The sequence below is a fragment of the Ascaphus truei genome, unplaced genomic scaffold (assembly GCF_040206685.1).
Source record: "Ascaphus truei isolate aAscTru1 unplaced genomic scaffold, aAscTru1.hap1 HAP1_SCAFFOLD_709, whole genome shotgun sequence".
Taxonomy (NCBI): domain Eukaryota; kingdom Metazoa; phylum Chordata; class Amphibia; order Anura; family Ascaphidae; genus Ascaphus; species Ascaphus truei.
Window position 1 is genome coordinate 126,756 of NW_027457043.1, and position 27,739 is coordinate 154,494.

The 27,739-nt window shown below is 51.4% G+C and overlaps 1 protein-coding gene across 1 annotated transcript in view; it reads left to right on the plus strand.

Annotated features, from left to right (window-relative positions):
- Positions 1–22,115, plus strand: part of AQR (aquarius intron-binding spliceosomal factor) — a 51,128-nt gene extending 29,013 nt beyond the window's left edge. Inside the window, 19 exon segments of the mRNA XM_075584686.1 lie at positions 3,595–3,876; positions 4,317–4,337; positions 4,340–4,485; positions 5,648–5,889; positions 6,808–6,951; positions 7,383–7,452; positions 8,296–8,406; positions 10,299–10,408; positions 11,057–11,192; positions 11,877–12,086; positions 12,569–12,706; positions 13,102–13,173; positions 13,852–14,039; positions 14,303–14,474; positions 15,108–15,278; positions 15,457–15,542; positions 18,349–18,523; positions 19,061–19,180; positions 20,046–22,115. Of these exon segments, the coding sequence (XP_075440801.1) occupies positions 3,595–3,876; positions 4,317–4,337; positions 4,340–4,485; positions 5,648–5,889; positions 6,808–6,951; positions 7,383–7,452; positions 8,296–8,406; positions 10,299–10,408; positions 11,057–11,192; positions 11,877–12,086; positions 12,569–12,706; positions 13,102–13,173; positions 13,852–14,039; positions 14,303–14,474; positions 15,108–15,278; positions 15,457–15,542; positions 18,349–18,523; positions 19,061–19,180; positions 20,046–21,104 (3,653 nt within the window). The 3' untranslated portion in view covers positions 21,105–22,115.
- The last annotated feature ends 5,624 nt before the right edge of the window (positions 22,116–27,739 follow it).

Consider the following 27,739-nt stretch of genomic DNA (forward strand, 5'->3'; position numbering starts at 1 on the left):
AGAGAGAGAGTGGGGGAGAGAGAGAGAGAGAGAGTGGGGGAGAGAGAGAGAGAGAGAGAGTGGGGGAGAGAGAGAGAGAGAGAGTGGGGGAGAGAGAGAGAGAGAGAGTGGGGGGGAGAGAGAGAGAGAGAGAGAGAGAGTGGGAGAGACAGTGACTGGGCGGGGGGGAGAGACAGAGACTGGGCGGGGGAGAGACAGAGACTGGCGGGGGAGAGACAGAGACTGGGCGGGGGAAGAGACTGGGAGGAGATAGGGGGGGGGGACTGACTGATGGGGGGAACTGGGTGGGGAGATGGTGACTTTGACTGACTAGGTGGGGGGGGGAGAGGACTGATCTGGTGTCCTACACACACATAACACACACACACACACACATATACACACACACTCCCCCATATACACACACACACACTCCCCCATATACACACACACACACTCCTTCATATACACACACACACACACACACACACACACACATCCCCCATATACACACACACACACACACTCCTCCATATACACACACACACACTCCCCCATATACACACACACACTCCCCATATACACACACACTCCCCCATATACACACACACACACTCCCCCCCATATACACACACTCCCCCCCATATACACACACACACACACACACACATACACACACACACACTCCCCCCCATATACACACACACACACTCCCCCCCATATACACACACACACACTCCCCCCCATATACACACACACTCCCCCCCATATACACACACACACTCCCCCATATACATACACACACACACTCCCCCATATATACACACACACACACACACTCCCCCATATACACACACACACACACACACACACTCCCCCATACACACACACACACACACACACACCCATATACACACACACACACACACACACACTCCCCCATATACACACACACACACACACACACTCCCCATATACACACACACACACACCCATATACACACACACACACACCCCCATATACACACACACACACTCCCCCATATACACACACACACTCCCCCATATACACACACACACTCCCCATATACACACACACACTCCCCCATATACACAGACACACACACACACACACTCCCCCATATAAACACACACACTCCCCCATATACACACACACACACACACACAATCCTCCATATACACACACACACACACACTCCCCCATATACACACACACACACCCCCATATACACACACACACTCCCCCATATACACACACACACACTCCCCCATATACACACACACACACTCCCCCATATACACACACACTCCCCCATATACACACACACTCCCCCATATACACACACACTCCCCTATATACACACACACACTCCCCCATATACACACACACACACTCCCCCATATACACACACACACACTCCCCCATATACACACACACACTCCCCCATATACACACACACACACACTCCCCCATATACACACACACACACTCCCCATATACACACACACACACTCCCCCATATACACACACACTCCCCCATATACACACACACTCCCCCATATACACACACACTCCCCCATATACACACACACACTCCCCCATATACACACACACACATTCCCCCATATACACACACACACTCCCCCATATACACACACTCCCCCATATACACACACTCCCATATATACACACACTCCCATAAATACACACACACATACATACACACACACTCTCTCTCTCACTCTACACTCACTAGGGGGGGTCGGAAGAAAGGAAAAGCCGCGACCAGCACCACCACCCCGCTCCCCCCCCCCCCCTCCCGCTCCAATCTCCCGGCCCCGCGGGCTGACACGGGGATCGGGGTGAAGCGGGGACTTGAGGGGACATCCCCGCTCCAATCTCCTGGCCCCGCGGGCTGACACGGGGGGAAGCGGGGACAGGGAGAAGGCACAGATAGTACTTACTGTGTCCTCCTTGGGGAAAAAAATGGCCGCTCGTTGGGGGCTGGCTCATATAGAGCCTGGCCGCGCCCACAAAGCCTGGGAGCGCGCGCCAATCAGCTGTCAGGTAGGGGAGTTTTTTTGTTTTTTTTCAGCACGAGCAGGGAAATTTAAAAAAAAACCACGTGTGCTGCTTGGGCCAATAGTTACTCGGCCGGAGGTTAAATTCACTCGCCCCGGGCGTGTAAATGTATTGGATTGTCGAACACTGTATATATATATATATATATTTATTTATATATTTATATTGTCGGTGGCAGCTCACTTAATCGTATAAGAATGTCTGAAGTCTAATCTGAAATATAAAAGAAAAATGCCAGGCGCAATAAATGTGCTTGCAATTAAATTGTAAGATGCCCCCTGCCCCGGTATTGTAGTTGAATGGAGCGTTTCAGGGGCATAAAAGCCGTATTCTGCACTTCTTCTTTTTTTTTTTTTTAACATATATGTAGCCCTTGATTACCTTTAATGAAAAGAAATTACTTGGCAGCTTAGGTAACAAACCAACGGAAAGAATGCGCAGTACATTAAACCGCATTAAACATGGCATTAAGAGTTGATTTTTTTTATATAAATGCAGGAAGTATCTAATGCTACAGAACTGATTTATAATAATATAGAAACGAAGTCTAATGCATTTGATTGGCTGCCCATTGTGTATATCCATGTCAACAGCGTGTGCCAATCAAGCTACTGCCGTTGCAATACTATGACCTCACTAGTGGTCTCTAGTAGATGCTGAATGGAGCTTTCTCCAGACCTGTTATTGTACAGAATGCTTCTAGCTCTGTCGGGCCCTTGGCAGTGAGCCGTCCGGCTCTGCGTCGGGCCCTTGGCAGTGAGCCGTCCGGCTCTGCGTCTGGCCCTTGGCAGTGAGCCGTTCGGCTCTGCGTCTGGCCCTTGGCAGTGAGCCGTCCGGCTCTGCGTCTGGCCCTTGGCAGTGAGCCGTCCGGCTCTGCGTCTGGCCCTTGGCACTGAGCCGTCCGGCTCTGCGTCGGGCCCTTGGCAGTGAGCCTTCCGGCTCTGCGTCGGGCCCTTGGCAGTGAGCCGTCCGGCTCTGCGTCGGGCCCTTGGCAGTGAGCCGTCCGGCTCTGCGTCTGGCCCTTGGCAGTGAGCCGTCGGCTCTGCGTCTGGCCCTTGGCACTGAGCCGTCCGGCTCTGCGTCTGGCCCTTGGCACTGAGCCGTCCGGCTCTGCGTCTGGCCCTTGGCAGTGAGCCGTCCGGCTCTGCGTCTGGCCCTTGGCAGTGAGCCGTCCGGCTCTGCGTCGGGCCCTTGGCAGTGAGCCGTCCGGCTCTGCGTCGGGCCCTTGGCAGTGAGCCGTCCGGCTCTGCGTCGGGCCCTTGGCAGTGAGCCGTCTGGCCCTTGGCAGTGAGCCGTCCGGCTCTGCGTCGGGCCCTTGGCAGTGAGCCGTCCGGCTCTGCGTCGGGCCCTTGGCAGTGAGCCGTCTGGCCCTTGGCAGTGAGCCGTCCGGCTCTGCGTCGGGCCCTTAGCAGTGAGAGGGGAAGGGAAGCTAAGTATTAACACAGGGTGCCCTGTGACATAGCTGCTATGACGTCTTGGCAACACCATGATCTTTTTGCTCGTTTGCAAAGAGGAGTCGCATTGCGCTGAACTCGATCGGAACGGTAGCTCCAGGCCACAGCCTCAGTCACTCAAATGGTTATTAAAGTGTTGGGGTCTCACTTCTGGCATCTTGTCCCTTCCAGGTCTCCGTAAACATGATGTCTGCTTCTTGATCACCCTGCGGCCAACACTGCCGTATGGCACAAAGTTTGACAGGAGGCAGCGCTTCGTGGAGCAGACAGGTCTGATGTATGTGAGAGGGTGCGAGATCCAGGGCATGCTGGATGAGAAGGGGCGCGTCATAGAGGAAGGTAAATCCTGAGCATGCGCTCAATAATAACACAGAGCATCGGTATACTGATATATGCCGCCCTGTGTAATAATGCTTTCTAGCACTGTACACTTACCTGAAAATGAACACTATTGTATGATGATGCCGAGTATCTACACTGAAAATTTGTATATTGCACTGTATAATGATGCTGTGTATCTCGGCACACTTCCAGCCTGCTAATGAATATGCTGCACTGTATAATGATGCTGTGTATCTCGGCACACTTCCAGCCTGCTAATGAATATGCTGCACTGTATAATGATGCTGTGTATCTCGGCACACTTCCAGCCTGCTAATGAATATGCTGCACTGTATAATGGTGCTGTGTATCTCGGCCCAGTCGCTGGCCGGAGCAGTGTGTGCTGTTACTGAGCAGTTCTCAGTTTTCTGCATTTCTCTCTTTTTCCGACCTTGCAGGACCGGAACCCAAACCTAAACTTAAGGGGACTCGCGGACAATACGGGTGTTCCTGGACCCCAATCAGTACCAGCAGGACATGACCAACACCATCCAAAACGCTGCTGAGGACGTGTATGAAACCTTCAACCTCATCATGAGGCGGAAACCCAAGGAGAACAACTTCAAGGTCAATATCTGCATGATCGTGCTGCGCTGTATGATGATATGGAGTATCTCTATACACTAATAGATTGTGCTGTATGATAGAGTATTTCTGTACACCAATAATGATCATGCCGCACTGTATAGTGATGCTAAATATCGCTATACACTTCCAGCCCTAAACAATGAACGCGTTGCATCATAAATTGGTGACGAGTACCACTATACATTTCCAGCACCCAAGTTGCATTTCCTACTTGCCCACTTATGAGAATATGGCACCAGAGCTTTAACACTGGCTGTGTAGCACCGTGCATTGCTGGCTGCTCCGGCATCACAGTGATCGGTCCTTTCTCAGCTTGGTCGGGCTGGTCTGCTCTGCCCGCGCTTGTTGGCAGAGGACACGGACATTTCCTGCAGAGTCTGGGCATGTGGGTGATTAATGCAGAGGCTGAGCGCAGGCGGCTGCATCTCCTCTCACAATCGATGTCCTCTGGGGCTGATGCCCGATGTCCTGCCCTGGACATGGAGCTGACGTGACAGCATTTGAAGCTGATTCACTGTAATGTGATTGGCAAGCATGAGCGCAGTTCTATCCCATACATCACGTTACTAAGGAAGGGCTCACTAATCCCCATTAGATCAGAGCACATAACGTGACATTACCTAAAGCAGGAGCGGCCGACTCATCTTGCCCTGTATGCCGACTCCTCTTGGCCTGTATGCCGACTGCTCTTGCCCTGTATGCCGACTCCTCTTGGCCTGTATGCCGACTCCTCTTGGCCTGTATGCCGACTCCTCTTGGCCTGCATGCCGACTCCTCTTGCCCTGTATGCGACTCCTCTTGCCCTGTATGCCGACTCCTCTTGGCCCTGTATGCCGACTCCTCTTGGCCTGTATGCCGACTGCTCTTGCCCTGTATGCCGACTCCTCTTGGCCTGTATGCCGACTCCTCTTGGCCTGTATGCCGACTGCTCTTGCCCTGTATGCCGACTCCTCTTGCCCTGTATGCCGACTGCTCTTGCCCTGTATGCCGACTCCTCTTGGCCTGTATGCCGACTCCTCTTGGCCTGTATGCCGACTCCTCTTGGCCTGTATGCCGACTCCTCTTGGCCTGTATGCCGACTCCTCTTGGCCTGCATGCCGACTCCTCTTGGCCTGTATGCCGACTCCTCTTGCCCTTACAGGCCGTGCTAGAGACGATCCGGAACCTGATGAACACAGACTGCGTGGTTCCTGACTGGCTCCATGACATCATCTTGGGGTATGGGGACCCAGGAAGCGCTCACTACTCCAAGATGCCCAATCAGATCCCAACGCTGGACTTCAATGACACCTTCCTGAGCCTAGACCACCTGATGGCCAGCTTCCCAGGGTGCAAGGTCAAGGTGACAGTGGATGATTCAGCCCTGCACAAGGCACCCTTCAGGTAACAGATTTGTAAGACAGGGACAGCAGCCAAGTAGAGCATCCCCTTCTAATGTGCGGGGGGGTCCCTCTGGGGTGTCCTGTGCAGGGGGGGCCCTCTGGGGTGTCCTGTGCAGGGGGGCCTCTCTGGGATGCCCTGTGCAGGGGGTCCCCTCTGGGATGCCCTGTGCAGGGAGGCCCCTCTGGGGTGCCCTGTGCAGGGGGGCCCCTCGGGTGTCCCGTGCATGGGGGCCCCTCTGGGGTGTCCCGTGCAGGGGGTCCCTCTGGGGTGTCCCGTGCATGGGGGGCCCTCTGGGGTGTCCCGTGCATGGGGGGCCCCTCTGGGGTGTCCTGTGCAGGGGGTCCCTCTGGGGTGTCCCGTGCATGGGGGGCCCCTCTGGGGTGTCCCGTGCATGGGGGGCCCCTCTGGGGTGTCCCGTGCATGGGGGGCCCCTCTGGGGTGTCCTGTGCAGGGGGTCCCTCTGGGGTGTCCCGTGCATGGGGGGCCCCTCTGGGGTGTCCCGTGCATGGGGGGCCCCTCTGGGGTGTCCCGTGCATGGGGGGCCCCTCTGGGGTGTCCCGTGCATGGGGGGTCCCTCTGGGGTGTCCCGTGCATGAGGGGCCCCTCTGGGGTGTCCCGTGCATGGGGGGCCCCTCTGGGGTGTCCCGTGCATGGGGGGCCCCTCTGGGGTGTCCCGCGCATGGGGGGCCCCTCTGGGGTGTCCCGCGCATGGGGGGCCCCTCTGGGGTGTCCCGCGCATGGGGGGCCCCTCTGGGGTGTCCCGCGCATGGGGGGCCCCTCTGGGGTGTCCCGCGCATGGGGAGCCCCTCTGGGGTGTCCCACGCATGGGGGGCCCCTCTGGGGTGTCCCGTGCATGGGGAGCCCCTCTGGGGTGTCCCGTGCTGCTCTGTCCTGTTACTGAGTTCATCTTCTTCTCAGGATCACATTGCCCATCCACGGCGGGAAAGGGAAGAAGCGGAAGGACGGCAGCGATGAGCCGCTGCAAGAAGAGCCTCCCTCTCTGATCGTGGCGCCTCACGTCATCCCAAACCGCGGGCCCTATCCATACAATCAGCCCAAATGGTAACACCATGTCCCATTGTACATGTCTGCTCCTCTGCACCGTGCTGATTACACTGACAGGGCTGCGCAGGCGGACATACAGATAAGAGGGACAGCCATTCAAACCCCTGTGTGTCATCTCCTTATAGCGCTCTCTCTAAACCTGCGCTGCTAGCCCGGGTTTATTCATGTAACTGTGCAGCGCTAATTAGGGTGAAATCAGTTACAGATGCACTATAACTCCGCGTGGTGTTCGCTGTATATAGATTTAACGACTGAGAATATTGTTGCACTTTTCACGTTAGAGATAACCAGTACACACGCCGCTACATATCATATGCTTGTAACACTGCTGTCTGTGACATGTTACGAGTACCTGGGCTTCACGTTCCTTTGTACCTGTGGCGAGCTGTGAATATTAACACGTATCATCTTGTTTTGTCTGTTTCTAGCAATGCAATTCAGTTTACCTCCACCCAGACAGAAGCCATCCGTGCGGGCATGCAGCCCGGGCTCACCATGGTAAGGGGCTCTGCTTCCATCCATACTCCCAGGGGGTATCGCCAAACATTTCAGCTTATCGGGGACACAAGCCCCCGTCACACCCCTGTGCTATGTCCAACACGTGGCGTTGTGTGTCCTGTGTGTGGCTTGTGCTTTTCCCTGCTCCTGATTGAGCTCGGAAGAGATGACACCTGCTTGTTATACATCACATCGAGTTGTGTTTATAGCTCCAGCCCGTGTGTGGGGAGATTTGTATCCCGCCCTTCCCCTCGTGCCGCTGGCCGCAGCACAGGAACCGCAATATTTGGCAGCCATTTTAATTTCCCTAAAGTGAAGAACACAGTGGCAACTAAAACGACAAGATTGTCGGCTACTGGGCCGGTCAAGGGAGCTAAAAATGGCAGTTTTCCCCTTCCTCCCCCCTCCTCCCATTGCTTCCCCCTCCTCTACACAGTTCTGCTCCGGAGGAACCCCCCCCCCCCCCCCTCGGATTGCAGGTTTCTTTGCAAGAGTCAGACAGGAATCCCAAGTGCGTACCGCAAACTCGTGAATGTATCAAAATATACAATCCATAATGTACTATACACAGGACCGAAATACAGAATATACAATACCATGCTGCCTTAGTTAGGAGGTAGTTGGGTGCTCGTCCCTAGCCACGGGTTAAACCCTGCAGTGATTGTACAGTGGCAGCTTCTGAATTGTGAACCCATTATTAGAAAATATCACGGGTTCCCTTTTAGGAATTTCCACAATAGAACCGTAAAGAACGGGTAACCCAACTCCTGCGGCTTTCCCGAGAGGTGATGTGACGTTGGCAGTGAGCTCTTCAGTGACTGTTTTTTTCCCTTCATCTTGCAGGTGGTGGGACCCCCTGGGACGGGGAAAACGGATGTGGCTGTGCAGATCATCTCCAATCTGTACCACAACTTCCCCGAGCAGAGAACCCTCATTGTGACACATTCCAACCAGGTAAGGGGGCCGTGTGCTGCCGCCCCCCCGAGGGGGAGGGGGGCCGTGTGCTGCCAGCCCGAGGGGGAGGGGGGCCGTGTGCTGCCAGCCCGAGGGGGAGGGGGCCGTGTGCTGCCAGCCCGAGGGGGAGGGGGCCGTGTGCTGCCAGCCCGAGGGGGGCCGTGTGCTGCCAGCCCGAGGGGGAGGGGGGCCGTGTGCTGCCAGCCCGAGGGGGAGGGGGCCGTGTGCTGCCAGCCCGAGGGGGATGGGGGGCGTGTGCTGCCGCCCCGAGGGGGAGGGTGGCCGTGTGCAGACATGGAGCGTGTATCCACACGAGGGGCTGGGTGGAGGCGTCTGCCGCCACCCGAGGGGGGCTGGGGGGTTGTGTGCAGACATGGAGCGTATATCCACCCCGAAGGGGTGGGTGAAGGCGTGTGCAGCCACCCCAGGCGGAAGGAGGGCCGTGGGTAGAGATGGAGCCTGCAGCCACCTGCAGAGGAGGGTGGGCGGGCGCAGGAGAGGCGTCTCCAGACATTGGCATAAGATAAATATTGACACTTTCTTACAACAATTTGCCGTTTTTTAAGCCATAGGGTTCCTTAAACCTCCCCTCGCTAGTGACCTGCGTCAGAACCGTTTGTAACACGCGTGTTTCATGTACAGGGAGAGCAAATGAGATCAGGCAAATCAAAATGCACATTTTGGGAGCTTGGTAAATATCTCTCTGATTGTTGTGCTCAAAACAAATGTACTCTTGGGGTGAGGGGGAAATGCCAGCCCTGTGCCCGTGTAACATGCACCAACCTTCCTGTGCCAGCAGCGCGCCGGCAGTCAGAGGGTTAATGAGTTTTCCTGCGGTACTTTGGCAAACCCTTTAATAAAAGTATTTGAATGGCAGAGATGTGAGGTCACTGGGCACGGCGCCTTCACCGGCGGTTACCCGGTATCTAGAACAGAGGAAGCCTGTGCTACAGAGAATTAATCTGGCACAGTCGCACTTTAGGGGACTATTTATTTCACAATGAAATGTGATCAGGAGATCAAAAAAAAGCCTGCTCTTTTATATCTTATAGGGGACACACGTTATGACCCCGTCTCACACACCCGTGCCATGTCTAAAATGTGGGGTTGTGTGTGTGCTCCACCCAATGAACAAGAGATTCCTCCCGTATATTAGGGGAGGGGTCTTCTGGTGATTGGAGTTCAGTGCGTACTCGGCATTCCTCTATGCTGCTGCATATTGATCCTCAGGAGGGGATCCTGCGCCTGCCTGTACTGTTAGGCCCTGGAGAGTTGGCGCCTGCGTGTTGTACATCACATGCAGCTGTGTTTATAACGGCGCTTCATTCTGCATTTTACACACTCGGTTTACTTTTTGTGTAAAAAACAAACAAAAAAACTCCCATTTTATTCTTAATTGAAATAAATACAACAGACACAAACTTGCCCCCTCCCCTTCCTGGGGGTAATATCTGCCTCCCTGCCCCTACACAGCACCTTGTTCAAACGGCTTCATTCATTCTTATTTTAAAAATAACCCCCCCCTGTGTTTGTACTTGATGTAGGTAATGGAAATCACACCCCTTGTTTAATGTGTCCTAAATATAAAGTGCTCAACAGAAGATGCCCAAAGTTAATCCCATGTAATAGAATAAGGATGCCACGTGGTGAAACACATTGAGTCAGCGGTACAGGAAACCTGTCATTCATTCTTTGTCCCCCTCTCCTTTGTCCTGGATCTAAATTGTCCTTATCTGCCATCTTTCTGGGTTACTTTGAGTGCTTTCAGAGCGGGACATGTTGCTGCCTCAGCCTTCCTGCCCCTGTTACTCAGCGGCTGCCGGATTCTGTCTCCCTCCCGAGCCTCCACACACAGTATGTAACCCGCCCCTCCTGTCCCCATCACTGTGCAGGCTCTGAACCAGCTGTTTGAGAAGATTATTGCACTGGATATTGACGAGAGGCACCTCCTGCGTCTGGGCCACGGAGAGGAGGCGTTGGAGACGGAGAAGGATTTCAGCAGGTGAGCGGCGGTCTGGAGAAGTCCCTAACCCGACTCCACAAATACATCTCATTTACAAATCACGGACACTGTCACCCACATCACAACTGTCATTGTCACATAGTGGGGACAGAGGGCGTCCTACGACCACCCTGTATTAATGGCAGAAGCATGCTGCGTGTAGATAATTAACGCCGGTTTTAGACAATGTAAACAAGTATACATACTTTTCCATCAGGTTTTAAACTTTTAATATCTCCGTAGTAACCAAGTTTTGGTGTATTACACAGTATTCCTAATCTCCTGAGATCAGACTGTTTGCAAGCTGTTTTACATATGCAGGGAGATTGGTCATCCAGAGCATTTCCCCTTTTATGTATTTGTCCGGCAGATGACATCAGCACAACTTCTTTAAAGGGAATGAGGGCAAAGAACAATGACCAGATATTCGAATTAAGCGGAGCGGCGAGAATAGAAACGGACTTGTTGTTTTTACGCAAGAGAAATGTGTACTTCAGAGGGAATCAGATCATACTAAGAAAGCCCATTAGATTGATTAGTTGTTTAAATATAGATTATTCTGGCTATGTTGTCCTGCCTGCCGAGTAAGTGTGCACCTGTATATACTCCGTGCGCTTCTCATGTGTGGCTATTGTTACATGTTGCCAGATACGGGCGTGTGAATTACGTGCTGGGTCGGAGGCTGGAGCTGCTGAGAGAGGTGGGACACTTACAGGAGAGCCTGGATGTCCCGGGAGACGTGTCTTACACATGCGAGACCGCCGGACACTTCTTCTTGTACCAGGTGAGAGGCCTCTGCCCCCCAGCTCCGCGTCTGTACAATGAACACCTTACACAAACTGCTCTGGGCTTAACCATTCGAATTAACCCCTCCGTGCCCAGGAGCAGGAAATAGCACCACGCCCGTCTGTGTTAGAACACGTTTTTTTGGCTATGTTCCTGTAATAAAACATTTTATTCTTCCACAATGTTTTTTTTTCCCTTTCATGCTTTGACTGGCCCTAAAAAATATCATATTGTTTAATTGTACCGTAATGGGTTAATTATACCACCTTTAATGTGACCGCGTAATAAAATGCTTATTTTATGGTTTTAATAGGATTTAGAGAGTAAGAAATCCGAGCTGTGTGTATTTGAGTGCTGCTCTGTATTTTCTGCTCTTTCATCTGTCCAGTATTTCTAAAGGAACTGCGCATAACCGCCAGAAGCTCGTTCATTTCTAGTCACTTTCTGGTTTTTATTCTCATAAAATAACCCAAACTAGCAACTTTTGAGAACACACCGCTGACGTGATGAAGCCAGACGCAGTGACCGGGAAGGGAGGTGCACACATTGGGGACCAGGAATTAAAGCTCATCGTCTCTCCCCATCATCTGCAGCCATTTCCACAATGCCATTTAATTTATTTTTATATGTGTATATATTATATTTTTATATATATATATATTAACCCTACCCCTGCCCGCAGATCATGTCGCGATGGGAGGCCTACCTAAGCAAAGTGAAAACCAAGAGTTCCCACACCCCAGACGTGGCCGAGGTTTCCAAATCTTTCCCCTTCAACTGCTACTTCTCCAACGCCCCCCAGCCCATCTTCAAGGGGCGCTCTTATCAGGAGGACATGGAGATTGCAGAGGGATGTTTCCGCCACATCAAGAAGATCTTCACCCAGCTGGAGGTGAGGCGGGAGGGGACGTCCGCTTGCAGGCAGCAATAAAAGGAATGGAGAATATGTTTTTGTGTGATAGTGTAGGGTGTAGTGACACTCGGCTAATATGCAAAGTGTTCGACCTGTAACGCAGACTCCTTGGCAGATACAACCACCTCTCCTACTAATTGACTCATTTCCCATCTCCTAACATATATATGAGACAGGAACAGGATTACTCAGCAGTAAAAATCAAGGCAACTTTGGGTCAAGGAACAAGTTTCATATCATGGTTATGTATTTTTAATTCCTTCTCTGGCTTCCAGTGCAAAACCCATGTATAGCGTTTTGTGGTTCTGCGCAAAGTGTTACAAACCCCGCGAGGGAAGGACTTCATAGAGTAGAAGGGACACTGATGTGTTGACCCTTTCCTGCAATGCGTATTAAAGGTGGATTAGTATATCGCAGAGAGAGGGAGAAAGAGCTAATGACCCAATCTGATGTTTGGTCAGGAATTCCGGGCCTTCGAGTTACTGCGCAGCGGACTGGACCGCTCCAAGTACCTCCTGGTGAAGGAAGCCAAGATCATCGCCATGACCTGCACCCACGCAGCACTGAAACGCCACGACCTCGTGGAGCTTGGATTCAAGGTGAGACCAAACCAGCCTGTGGCTGTCTGGGAAGATGCATTCACTCTGAGCTACAAGGAAGATGCAGTGTCACAAGCACCATGAAATACGCTCTTCTCACTGCAATAGTCACATTGTTGTAGCTGGAAACACAAAATAAGCACAATTCTGTTGGTCATTAAAAAGGGCCACTTGTTATATTACATTGTCCTGCTCTCTCGCGCCCGATCAGTTTCCTGCGTGACCGGCTCCTGTTTGCAGTTTGTTTTGTTTATGGTTCTGGTTTTCTTTTGAAGTTGCAAATTGTGCAGCCGTATGTGTGCGCCGGACCGCTCGATGCTGGGCAGTGTCTGCACGCGGTCGGTCACCTTGGGGTCCTCGCGCCGTTCTTGCTGAAACTTGTCTTTCCTCCTCAGTACGATAACATCTTGATGGAGGAATCTGCTCAGATTCTGGAAATTGAAACCTTCATCCCCCTCCTCCTGCAGGTAATATATCTGGACCCATCACTAACATACCGAGGGGAGACCCTCCCCACAGGAATCTTTGTCCCTTGTCAATGTGCTGCGATGTCGCCTCTTGCTCAGGAATTTTTTTTCCCTGTTGAGAAAAAAAACTTTGCGCAAAGAGACAGCATGGAGTATGGGTCAGAGATTGCTGTAAGCATTAGTGTCCGCAGTGATATCACAGACATGGTGTTGGCGTCTTTGAGATGCTCTAGACCAGGGATTTTATTCCTTTTTACATCTGTGGCCCGTCGGTGCTGCCTTTGGCTCCGCAAACCCGGCCTTCCTGTCCTATGAACCTTCAGGTGCGATCACTGATACGGCACGTTCTCCTGTCGCCTGTAATTCACAGAACAGTACCACAGACCGTTACTACGTTCTTTTACATGATTTACTTTTTAATTTAAAATAATTAGGTTTTGGCTCGAATGTAAAATGTCCTTTATTGCAAAGTGCTTGTTGCTTACCTCTGGTGTCCCCTAACATGGGTTTGTAGCTATGCCTGCAACACATTGAGGTGAGGAAGGGGATAAATGAAGGATGTGTTACATAACAGGCGTTGCCCAGGGCAGGGGTACTTCACCTGTTACTTTCCGGGGAGGCATTCAGCATACCCCAGCACACACCAGTCACCCTGACCGAGCCCCTCTGACTCCCTAGAACCCAGAGGACGGGTTCAGCCGGCTGAAGCGCTGGATCATGATTGGGGATCACCACCAGCTCCCACCGGTTATCAAGAACATGGCCTTCCAGAAGTACTCCAACATGGAGCAGTCTCTGTTCACCCGGTTTGTCCGCTTGGGGGTCCCAACTGTCGACCTGGACGCCCAGGGGAGAGCCAGGGCCAGGTGAGAGAATAAGGTGGGAGGTAACTGGGTGGGGGCGCGCCTCTTACGGTGTAACGCAGGACCGGGACTTCCCTCTGAATGCTCCGCAAAGCCTAACGTTCAGACGTGGGAGGGCCCTGATTGGCTTAAGCTGTTGTCATAGAAACACCAACCCTGCTCCCCAGTCAGCTGTCAAAACCACCCTTAGCATTGCTACAGTCTCCCTCGTGGGGTTATCATGTGGATGTGAAACACTGTGTCTCTCTCCCCCATTCACCCGGCAGCCTGTGCAACCTGTACAACTGGCGTTACAAAAACCTGGGTAACCTGCCTCATGTGCAGCTGCTCCCAGAGTTCCGAGCGGCCAACGCCGGTCTCCTGTACGACTTCCAGCTCATAAATGTGGAGGACTTCAACGGAGTGGGGGAGTCTGAGCCAAACCCATACTTCTACCAGGTACAGGGGGTAGCGCATATACCGAGACCCCTTCCTTATCCCAGGGGGGAGAGTTACGGGGGGCTGGTGACATTTGCCTGCATGGTCCTTTTATACAGAGTGGCAGGGGCCGGGCAGAATATAACCTGCACGGGGACACAGTGATAGGAGACCTGTGGGTGAATATTTGGTAACCGTGTCACTCTGATACGAATATAGGGGTTGGGGGGGTATATGGAACAGCCTGACAGAGGGCATTTATGTCCATAGATCTTGCTGTACCTATTGCAGAAGGGACACAGTGACAGGGAATCTATGACCACAGAGAAAGTCGGTCCCTCTGCAGGGAAACCGTGACACAGAAAGATGGCCCGTGGCGTTTCATCTTGTATGGTGGCCAAGTAATGCAGATAGAGGCTTGTTACCCACCAAATCTACCCCTTGAACTAGTGATGTGTATCATGGAGACCATGCAGCCAATACTGGGAGGCGGCTGATGTGAGACTGAACATGTCTCTTAGATTGTAAGCATTTGATTCAGATCTATGCTAGTGCAAGCCCTGTATAATCACAGGGCACACTTGATGTGTAAGTTTTTGTATTCCCCGGGATAGATATATCGACCTGTTGTACACGATCTTTATCACCCTGCAGAATCTGGCAGAGGCAGAGTACGCAGTGGCCCTGTTTATGTACATGCGTCTGCTCGGGTACCCAGCCAATCGCATCAGTATTCTAACCACATACAACGGGCAGAAGCACCTGATCCGTGACATCATCAACCAGCGCTGCAGCAACAACTCTCTGATTGGACAGCCCAGTAAGGTAACACTGCGCCTCTTCTCATTGGATGTATTTGTACATGTGGTGGTCTGTTCTTTACAGGAGACTTGTGTTGTAATGATGGTGCATCACTGGCTGTACAATCACATCCCTGCAGCTTGGGACGGGTTTGGTATTCTGGGGAGCAAATGCTTCACACGTCCTCGCCCTGTCCCTGCAGGTTACCACTGTGGACAGATTCCAAGGACAACAGAATGATTACATCATCCTGTCACTCGTCAGGACAAAGGCAGTGGGTCATCTCCGGTAAGAGACCTCGGAATCTCACCCCCTCCCAAACTGCCCTCACCCCCCTCTGCCTGGCACGCGCGTGCCACCCCCCCCCCCCCTCTGTTTGGCACGCGCGTCCCCGTCCCCCCCTCTGCCTGGCACGCGCGTGCCCCCCCCCCCCCCTCTGCCTGGCACGCGCGTGCCCCCCCCCCCCCCTCTGCCTGGCGCACACTAATTAGGATTCCAGGAATGAATTTGCAGTGTGTGTGATAGTTTACATGGAGCTGTGCAGAACGGGCCGTTCGTAGACTTTGTAATACCGCCTGTGTAATCCGCCGAGCCGAGCACCGGGAATCCTGAGCCGGGGCCCTGCGTGTTTACATGAGGTCAGCCTCAGAACATCCACTGCGTCAGATGTTTGAAATCTGCTCCGCCCCTCCCCACATCATCTCCGCCCCCCCCATCTTCCCTCCGCACATCATCTCCTGCCCCCCATTCCCCCAACACACCACCTCCATTTCCTGTCTGAATTTCATGGGGCTGAATGTCTGAGCTGGATGTCCGAGTAGCGGGGGGAGAGGGGGCTCAGTTTAGAGCCGCTACAGCAGGATGGTGAGAGATTGAGCTCTTATGTTTCCACAATATTCATTGTTCCAAGTGAGGATCCATTGAAAAAACAGCATTTATTTCCCAGGATACTTCTCTGTTTGTCCGTATGAGCTTTAGCTCAACAGAAAAAACTTTCTTAACATGAAGCTGAAAGCAGTTTGGGAATGTTCCCGTGACGCTGTAGAGCCACATTGTAACACGAGGGAGATATTAAAGGCATCATTAGTAGCCCCCGCATTGTAACTGCCCTTCCCGGCCCAGACGCAGAAAGCGGTGAGTCGGTTTGTGTTAAAGTTCCCTGACTAGATCCCGGATGTTTCCTCGTGTCCAAAGGATTGTGGAGAAGAGATTCCTTCAGCTTCCCAGCTAATGAGCGTCTCTGTCCTGTGTGTATTACCTCTCATCCACTGGAGAGATAACGAGCTTGTCCCCTTCACCTTCACGCCGCTCCCTCCCACGCTGCCGCGGTGTCAGCTGACCATCCCCACCTCCCTCCTATTTCCATCTGAAGATGACTGTAATTGTCTGCGCTGTACCTGTCAGCACGGTCCCCCCGGGGAGGCACAGACGTGATGCTCAGGATGGGAGTTTAATCTTCACATACTCTCCCTTCCTCTAATAACTGTTTCAAAAAGACACACGAGGCAGCCATGGAAACTCTGAGATCTGTGGGACTCGTTAGGAGCACCATAAGAACGGGCTGGAACGGTATTGAGTAGGTAGAGACAAAATTGGCTGCATGGTTATGACAGGGGATTTCAAACCGACACGAGGACCCCGAACCGCCTCATCGGATAAGTAACACACATCCCTTTTTGTACAGCAAGTTCATGCGCCTGGGAACTCTTTGCATTGGTAATTGTTGCCTGCAGCACAAACCCGGGCGTTTTGGGAACAGGAACGTATAACCGTGCAGGTTAAATGGCATATGTATGAGGGAGGAAGGCGGATATTAACTAAGGGGGTCTCCGTTTGGTTCAGTGCAGGCCCCATTTCATGGTTGGACAGCCAGCAGTGCCATGCAGTGTGACAATGACCCCATTACAATGGAGAGGGTTACAGGAGTAGGTGATGGGGGCAGTTGATGGAGCATGTTACCCCCTTCACTGGCGGCAAAGGGGTTGAAATGCACTCCTAGGTTTCGGGCGCCGTTGTTACCTTCTCATTGAGATTGTGATGTTAGTCGGGCCGAGCTGCTGAAACATATATTCAATGTTAACCCTATCAGTGCCAGAGAATTTAGAATGCATTGAATTGCACAACCCTGTGGCTGCGAAGGGTCACTAGTGTCAGAATTAGGGGCTGAATCAGTGATACGGTTTAGCTTGACATACCCACTTTATTTATATAAAACTTTATTTTATTTGAGTTTCAAAGGCCACACAGCTGGTGGGACCTCGTCCAGTCACTGTGGGGTTAACATGGGTTTCTCTCAATGTGTATATACAGAAGATTCCTTAACAGCGTCCTGGCAAGGAACATCTCCAGCCTCCCAAATCCCCTGAGATTTAAGCAGACGGAATCCACTAGCATCGTCATGCAAGTATTCAGTGACACGGTGTAACCCCTTCTGTGCTGGGGAGCAGTAGGGCACTGAAGAGACATAAAGGACATGCAGGTTTCAGCCTCATCTCCCCCTCCTTAAATCCTCGGTGTGCGGCTATTTAACAGGCCTTTTTGTGCTTTGCGACTTCATTCTCCCCGTCCTGTCTGTAGCATGTATGTGTCGGGTACGTATTCCACTGCCTCTGAGGAAATGCCTGGTACATCATGTTTATGGGTTAGCTCAGGGGCTCTCAACTCCTGTCCTCAAGCCCCCACAACAGGTCAGGTTTTCAGGATATCCCTGCTTCAGCACAGGTGACTCAATCAGGCTGTCTTCAACTGAGCCTCTTATTGAGCCACCTGTGGTGAAGCAGGGATATCCTGAAAACCTGACCTGTTGTGGGGCTTGAGTACTGAGGAGTTGAGCCCCCCTGGGTTAGCGGATAATTCTGTACAGAGCACTGCACATGCATTGCATGAATCCGTAACATTCATCTTTTAATGTCCTGCAGTTACTAAGTGAGCGCTGAGTGAGGGCGGAGTTCAGGCAGCCCAAAAATAGTCCAGAATACAGACATTTCTAGTCCATCGGTTTTCTGTTTGTGGCATCTTTTGTTTGTTTTAATATTTCACGGTGATTGTCGCTGGCGCATGGTAACCACTCATTGTCACTGCGCTCTCCTCCCAGGGATGTAAGGCGTCTTGTGGTCGCTATGTCCAGAGCCCGCCTCGGTCTCTACATCTTCGCTAGAGTCTCCCTGTTCCAGAACTGCTTCGAGCTGACCCCCACCTTCAGCCAGCTGACCGCACGCCCGCTCCGACTGCACATCCTGCCGCGGGATACCTTCCCCACTCGGAGGAGGGTAAGCACCGTCCCCAAAATGCCGCTTATATACTGCAAACCGTTCAAGAATATACAGTGTGATGTAAACTGCTGAGAAATGCAGATAATTCCTGACCTCAAAAGCTTGCAATCTAAGTGGCAGACATGCAGAGGTGATGTTAAATGTGTGTATATATTTTGTATGCCATATTCTTCTTGCAGTTGTGTGCAAAGTGTAACTTTTACTTTTCCCTGATAAGTGTGAATGTGCGAGGATACACTATATACTGTCTTTCTTATCTTTCTATGTCGTGCCGGATAATACAGACTTCATGTAGCCAGATAGAGCAGTGTAAATTCAGTGTAATTGTGAAATCTTTAGATGGATATTGAGAGAGAATGTTACATAGATGTAATAAGTGATTGCTGAGATTTCCAGAGCTCACAGGAGTCTCTCTGTTTACACAGTTACACACACACACACACACACACACACCTGTTTCTCAGCTGAATACAACTCGCTGGATGGCTTCATCTGCTTAACGTTTTACCCGTTCTTTGTGTGTTCATCTTCCAGAACGGTGAGATGCCTCCGTACGCAACCCAGGCCATTAAGAACATGCCAGAGATGGCGAACTACGTGTACCACATGTACATGCACATGATACAGAACACCCACCAGTTCCAACACCGCCAGGTAAGAGATCCAGAGCAATCGGATGCCAGGTCCGTGACTGAGCCATCACAACCCTTCTGCAATCTGATTGGCTCGCACTGCTGCATCGTGGGTTCACAGGACTGTCTCCCTACTGCAATGGCTTCCTTAAGGTGAAAATAATGCCACATGCAGCAATGAAATGTCAGGACGTGACGAGGAACATTTCATTCATATCCATCTCGTGGGAGTACAGCGTACTCTGCTTCCATTCGCACACGCACACACGCACACGCGGGCTGTGATGTTTTTATTCACATTCTTACTTGGAATACAATATGAAAGCGAGTGGGACCCGGGATAAGAGGCCGCCTCACAGGGCTCTCTCAGTGCATTCTCTGAGACATCTCATCAGATAAAGCCGGCTCCACCAGCCCAGCTAACGTGTACAATGAGTGTTTTATTGCTGTGTTGGGACAGACGCAGCAGGGAGTTTCCTTGGCTGTTGTCCAGTGGTTCAGCACTAAATCTTCCCCCCGCAGAGCGTTGGAAGCAGTTACACAGCAGTCTGAATGTGCTGCAGATGCACAAATCTTAATGATGCTTTGCAGCTGAGCATGGAAAAATGTCTTTCCAGTGAAAGGGAAATCCAAGTTAACCCCTTCACTGCTATAGGGGCTGCTATGTATATGGTCACTATGCAGCACTGTAGCAGAGTTTAACCCCTTTGCTGCCAGATGTGCCCTTAATGCATTGACCGCACATTCAGATTGCGCTTTACATGTCTCTGTATTTCACCTGTCTGGCCATAGGAAAGCCGATTGTGTGTCCGCGCGCGAGACGGGCTGCGCGTCTCTGCACACGTGCGTCTGTGCATGATGCTGATTGTGTCTTTCTCCCATATTAGGGTCTCCTGCCACCTCCTGCGCTCACCAAGGAAAAGGATCCTTTCCCATTACAGGATGAGGAGATGGAAGTGGAGCCGGAGAGATTCCTACAAGAGACGGGAGCAGCCGGTGCCGCCTCTGCCTCAGAAACCAAAGACACCGAGCCAGAGAAAGGAGGACAAGAAACAGAGGAGCAGTGTCTGCAGGAAGAGCACAGAGACCCAATGGAGGTGGAAGTAAAGAAACCTTCAATAGAAGAGGGGGGTGAGCGAGTCAGCCAATCAGCAGAGCCCGCCAAGAGATGCCAAACTGGATTAGAAGAGGCCACGTCTGGACCCAGTGAGGGGCCGGGGTCCGAGGCTGGACCCAGTGAGGGGCCGCGGTCCGAGGCTGGGCCCAGTGAGGGGCCGGGGTCCGAGGCTGGGCCCAGTGAGGGGCCGGGGTCCGAGGCTGGGCCCAGTGAGGGGCCGGGGTCCGAGGCTGGGCCCAGTGAGGGGCCGGGGTCCGAGGCTGGGCCCAGTGAGGGGCCGGGGTCCGAGGCTGGGCCCAGTGAGGGGCCGGGGTCCGAGGCTGGGCCCAGTGAGGGGCCGGGGTCCGAGGCTGGGCCCAGTGAGGGGCCGGGGTCCGAGGCTGGACCCAGTGAGGGGCCGGGGTCCGAGGCTGGACCCAGTGAGGGGCCGGGGTCCGAGGCTGGACCCAGTGAGGGGCCGGGGTCCGAGGCTGGACCCAGTGAGGGGCCGGGGTCCGAGGCTGGGCCCAGTGAGGGGCCGGGGTCCGAGGCTGGGCCCAGTGAGGGGCCGGGGTCCGAGGCTCATCTCGGTGACCCAGAGAAACCCTCAACCGAGACCGCAGCACAAGAGGGACATGGGACATCGGCGGCAGGGGCTGAGGGAACAGAGAGAGAGCTGCAGGGGGCAGTGCATGCAATGGAAGTTAGCGAGGCAGGAGGGGCCGGGGAGGGAGTGCGATACCGGAGCACCCAACCAGGGCAGGAAGACTTGGAACATCGGAAGATGCCCCAGCATCCTGGGAGGGACAGTGACAGCGAGTACAGTGAGGACGAGGGGACTGAGAACTAACCTGTCACGTGTCACCAATTGTGCTGTGCAGTCCTCTTTAACACCTTCACTGCCAGAGGGGCCTGTAGGTATTGTGCAGTGAGATGGCTGAGTACAAGTGGGGTAATACCACTCTAACATGAAACCCCATCCCAGTCTGGGAGGTCAGCAATGTGTATGAGCACGGAAGTAAATGACATCGTATATTTCACACAGAATAAATCTGAGGTTATCAAAGAAAGTCTGGCAAGTAACCATGTTAAATTCTAGTGTGCCTAAATATATCATGTAGTCAGTGCATCGTGCTGGGGCCATGTACATCTTATCCCCTGTGCTGCAGTTATTCTTTGTCACTGCAGTACCTTCTCCCCACTTAATCAGTTACTCTCTTGAAGCAGTGTAATATTTCACTATTCTAATACACATCAAGAAAAAAAATAAGTTATTTCCAAGATTAATTGTCTTAAAGCCGATACATTCAGTTCTGCCGCGGCTTGCTTTGTGCTCAAAGGAAGTCTTCTCCGCTCTGAGCTCTCACCCAGAAAATGTACGTATAGAGAAAGGATTCGCAGAGATATAGGGCCTTGAACAGGATTAACCAGGCTCTGCACAGGGAAGCGATATAACTGAATGTTGTGGTTCCAATCCAACTCTTCCCTGTTGTAGACCACTGATCCGTCTGTGGCATTCAGCTAAGGCTTTGTTGAGATGGTGTTAGTTGCTGCTTCTATCTCCCCCCTCCCCCCCCACCCCCAATCTGGTGGTTGGCGGTGAAGAGGTTAAGGCAGAGGTTCTCAGTTCGTCCCCATGCACCCCCCTCCCAAATAGGTCAGGTTTTCAGGGGGGGCCTGGAGTTGAGCAACCCTGGGTTAAGGCGTCTCGATGAGCACACTATATTGTCTGCGTCTCCAGCTGTGCAGGGTTAGCGGTTGATTCATACTGAATCCTTTGTGTTCTAAAGGGTTCCACCCAAATGATAGAAACATTGTCATTTTTTGAAAACTTTGCAGTAAAGTTTATTTTGTACTAAAATGAGGCTGGTTTCTGCTTATTCTGTGGGGAGGGGGAGGGGATGGGGCAGGGGGAGGGGGGACAGCACTGCTTTGTCGCATCGTAAACAACACAGGACAGGATTATTGGTGTCAATCGCAGGGCTCACAAATGCCAAAACCCAGAGAGCAGCTTCACCGTGCCGGATTTCAGATCACAGCCAGACTCAAATCACCGGACTAATACATACGGCACCGCTCTTATTACCATTTAGGGGACTATGCTGTAAGGCAAAAACGTTTTTTAAATAAAACAATAAAAATATCGGCAAAAAACGTTATATTCCATACTAACTTAATTTACCATTTCTGTGGGGAACTCTGCTTTATGTATGATTCTCTGTAATAAATTGTTGCTGTGTGAGAATGAACGTGACCATAGATACTCTGCATCATTCTACAACGTGGCCTAACAAGCAAGCTGCCATTTTTTTTTGATGGTGAAGAAAATCCATTAATGTTTGTGACGTGTTCGGAAAGCTAATTAGAATCTCTGAATCATAGAACCTTCCTACCTGATCAATATCGTCTGCAATGACCTGAACTATCCATCTGTATTCTCCAGTAATTAGGCACCTGTGTTCTGGTACGAAAGAGGAGCAGATACATTCGAGGGTATTTCCTTCAAGATGAATGCTATTCTGGCAGAAATTAGATGGTGTCAGGAAAAAAAGTCATTTAAAGCGGCAGTGTTCTTTCTAGAATACAGTTGGTGATACTTTTTTTTTTTAAACATTTTTGTTAAATACAGGCACCCGTTTTGCTTTGCCACAAAAACCACTGCATTACGTAAAAGAAACGGGCCCTTCCTGTAGTGACGAAAAATAAAAGCTCCAGGAAAAGAACCACAAAAATAATTCTCTGCTATATCTCAATGATGGGGTAATACAAAAATGGGATAAGTACAAATGGTATCCAATAGTTAGAATAGACTATCAGGTTGACAGGAGAAAAGGACACGCCTTACAGTAAGTAATATATGTGAGTTGCCCGGCTTGTCAGATAGGGGCAAAGGTTTTACCCCCTACGTAGTAGCTTGGATCAACGGTCTTACCCGGTACCTCGTACTCCGAATCGGTGTGAGCCGCTTGTGCTCCCTGTAGTTCACCGTCTCCAACTGGCTAAGCCCTCAATCAGCAGGCGCTGTGGGAGGATCCGTAATGCCAGTGTGCGTCTCTCCAATCACATGAAAAGATGCCAAAGCGGGGAAAAAGATTGGTGGGACCGCAACCCTGTAGAAAAAGGAACTCGCCAGATATAAAAAAATGAAAACTGTTTATTAACATACTAATAAACAGTACATACTAAAAAAAAAAACACGAGACAAAATACAAAAAAGGACACGGAATCACCTTCCACGCGTTTCGCACAGAATAGGCGCTTTCTCGAGGAGTACTCCTTGAGAAAGCACCTATTTGGTGCAAAACGCGTGGGAGGAGATTCCCTGTCTCTTTTTTGTATTTTGATAAAGTTTTCATTTTTTTATACATGGAGAGTTCTTTTTTCCTACGGGGTTGCAGTCCCACCAATCCTTTTTCCCCTTCCTGTAATGACACAGCAGTATCTGACGCATCAGTTGTGAGCTTAAGTTGTGAGTAGGATGTGACGATGTAAATCCAATGTCTGCAGAAATCCCCCAATAAACGGAATTATCTGCAATGCTTTAAACAAAGAAGTGAGAGCCGGACTCTCTCCCTGCGCTGCAATGTGTTTCAGGCCCTTCCGGCAGCAGATGGGTTAATCAGCATCGTTAAAATGTCACTTGTAACCTGATTTTACAGCACCCTGCCGTACCCAGTTATTTCTGGGGTTTGTGTAGATTAGGCTGCGATTATACCAAAAAGCACCCGTGGTGACTCCCAGAGCGACACCGCGTGGCGCAAAAAACAAGTTTCATAGTTTCCTGGAACCAGGGTCACGAATGATGTATGAATGATTCCAGTAAGATCAACTCATGTAGCTGCTGTGTGATTCCCCAACACAGGTCTTTGTTTTACTGTGCTGTTTAAACTGCTGCTTGTTTTTGCAGAAAGCTGTAGCAGTTTGCTGTATAGCTGTGTAGAGCTGCACTTTGTAGCATGAAGGCTGTGAGTGATAGCTTCTGCGTAGACCTCTAATACACGGTCTCTCTCTTACTTTCCTGGAACCAGGGTCACGAATGATGTATGAATGATTCCAGTAAGATCAACTCATGTCCTCCCTCTTCCAAAGCATGACAAGTCCTTAATGTCTTTCTTAATTTTATTGCTGGATTAGAAAACACAGGAACTTGTAGGTGTAGTGTAGGCAGAGAGTGCTTCTCTATGTGGGATGCTTCTATGGGGTTAGACTATGGTAAGAGAGAAAGGCCTTACCAGGGGTGGATGCAGACAGGTCTGGACTCACTGTAATCTAGGGTGGAAAAGGAAGTGAGGGGCAGGGGTCACACTAAAGGTTGAGTGGGACTGCACTAACTGTCAGCAAAGGACAGGGGAGAACATGGGAAAGTCCATTAATTGGGAGGACTGGAGAAGCTGCAGTAGCAGTTCACTGATTACGTGCTCAGGGGCAAGAAATGCAACATTGTTGCATGTTACACAGGCACAGTGTGTGTATGTGGAACCAATGCCTGCAGCTGAACTTAAGGAGCTGACAAGCAGAAGGGGGGTCGGGCAGGAATGTGATTCTTGTTCCATGACACTCCCCGTCTGGTATCTGGAGATACCACTATATAACTGGAATATATGGAACATATGTGCAATGCATAACAAAGATAACATCACATTCTCAAACAATGCAAGAGTCCATGTCCACATAGCGATGTGACACCGGCCGGTATCACTGGTATCAAGGTCCCTTGGCCAAGGTTCTTTGGCAAAGGATGCAGGGTGGATGCACAGCTCCAGGTTTGCTGGTTGCACCACAATGTCTTTGTATAAAAGTCTCTGGCACTGTTTCCTTTTAGTCTTGTAAGAGAAAAGTCCCTTTGTCTCTGTAGTTTCACCCACAGAGTGTATCCCCTTGTAGGTATACCAGCCGTGGCAGCCTGTTGCTCTATCACCTGGCGTTTGACAGAAGGAGAGGGCTTTTGGCTCCTTGTGGGAGCGGATTACTGTCCCTGGAAAACTGGTTGTCGAATGTAATCCAATGAAGGGGGCGTCGTTCGGGGAGACTCCCTGAAGCTGAGCGCAGGGGTTGAACATTACCCGGATTTGATCGGGTTCCTGAGGGTGGTAGGCCCCAGGTGATTGGAGGTACCGCCATTCTTCGCCTTCCTCCATTAGAGGTGCTGACTTTGCGTGGCCGGTAAAGAATATCTTCTGGATGAAGACCACAAAGTTGTTGTTGGTCTCTGGTTCCCTTTGTAGGCCGCAGAGGTGCGAGGTGAACCTAGAGATGGCATGTTCTCCATTGTTTGGGAAGCGCCTCCTTGGTGAACGGAATGGTAGCGGAGTCACCCGACTGCTTAGTCCGTCTTTAGAGAGCTCCTTGACTGTTAACTTCGGGAATCCTCTATCTTCCCTTGATGGTGTTTGTTTGTCATCGTTCCTTGTTGTCTGGAACGCTGTGCACCGTAGTTCATCGGTACATTTCTCTTGCACGAGAACATCTCCGCGTAGTTTGGTGAAACGCTTTTGTGTTTCTTTGTTGACTGCCATCGGGAGGTTGTTTTCTCCCTGGACATGACGAAGAACAGTCTCTTTTGTCCTTGTAAATCCTTTTGGGAAATGTCTCTGCAATTGTCCCCTCTTACGTGTTTGAACGAACAGTCCTTTTGACACTGTGGCTTCGCCTGTGGGGCGCAATCTTTTGCGGCTATGCCAGCCGTGGCAATTGGTTGCTCTGTTGTTTGGTACTCTGTGGGGAGGAACAACTGTACGTCTTAATTGTGCCCTTGCTCGCGGGAGCATTGTCTGATTGTTTGTTGTTTTTAGGACGATCCCTTTGTCGGTCACCTTTGGGAGGTTACTCTCTTCCTTCGGTGGAATCGACTCATCATCCTTGGCTGTCTGGACTGCTGAGCATCCTAAGCCATTGTCGCATCCCATCGGTGTGAGGGTGTCTTTGCTGGTCTCAGGGGTATGACCTTGTCTTTTCTCTTCACTTGGCCCTTCGGTCACTTGGAGATGGCCAAGACATGGTTCAGAGAGAGATGTGTGTCCACATTCTGTCACCTCCGTTCTGCGGGCATCGACGTAGTCTTGCCCGTGCTCTTTGTTAGTGCACGAGTTGCCCACTATCACCCATCCTAGGTCGAGTCTTTGGGCGTATGGCGCGTTGTGGGGTCCGTTGTGCTGTTTACGGACTTTATGTACCCTCATGATGTCCCTACCGAGCAGCAGCAGGATCTTGGCGTCTTGTTCCACCGGCCGGATGTGGTTGGCTATTCCTTTGAGGTGGGGGTAATGGAGTGCCACGTCTGGTGTGGGTATCTCGTCCCTGTTTGTGGCCATGTGGTTGCACTCGATGAGTGTGGGAAGGGGCATGTTCACTTTGCCGTCTATTGAGCATATGGTGTAGCCATTCACTCTTCTCCCTGTGGTCTCCATTTGCCCTGCGCACGTTCTGAGAGTGTAAGGAGAAGCACCATCTTGTATGTTAAACATGTCGAAGAACTCTGACCTGACCAGTGATCGGTTGCTCTGGTCGTCGAGGATTGCGTACATCCGAATAGCCTTCTCAGGTTGTCCCTGGGGGTGCACTGCGACAAGGCATATTTTGGAGCAGGACATTTTGTCACCTTCTTTTCCGCAAACTTCAGTGCGCTGAGATGTGACGGATGTTGACTCTCCTTCTTCTTTCTCCCCGCCATGCTCCGCTATGGAGGATGGGTTCTTGAGTTGGTGGAGTGTCATCGCCTCTGGGTGTAACGCTGTCACGTGCTTGTCACTCTCGCACACTGTGCATTTGATCTCTTCCTTACAGTCCCTGGCTAGGTGAGTCGTGGAACCGCAGCACTTGAAGCAAACTCCGAATTCTCCAAGTAACCTCTTGCGTTTCTCTAGGGACTTCATCCTGAACCCAAAGCACTTGTTGAGTGGGTGTGGCTTCTTGTGTATGGGACATTCCCTGTTTGGGTCCCTTGGTTCCTTGTCTCCGGCGACCGACTGATCGGGAGTAGTTTGGGTCGTGGGAGGCACGTCCGTCCTGCGGGCCGAGACGGGTGTTTGGGGGTTACCATATCTCGTCGCTGGTCTCTCGTTCTTCAGGCTGCTCGCACTGTATGTGGTTTGCGCACCTAAGATGAAACTGGGATCGTTCCTTGTCCTTGCCGCTTCGCGGATGAAGCTCACGAAGAATGAGAATGGGGGGAAGACAACCTGCTTCTCCCTTTTGTATTTAGAACCTTGTGAAAGCCACCTTTCTTGGAGGTTGAAGGGTAGCTTCTCCAGGATGGGTCTCACTCCACGAGCTGAATCTAGGGCGTTGAGACCTATTAAGGAATGGTCTTTCCTTGCGAACTCCAGTTCTTGCAGCAGGTCTCCAAGATCTCGTAACTTCGAGTAGTCTTTAGTTGTGATCTTGGGGAAGCTCTCGATTCTTTTGAAGAGTGAATCTTCGACTGCTTCGGGGCTGCCATAGGACTCTTCTAGCCTTTCCCACACTAGGTCAAGACCTACTTGGGGT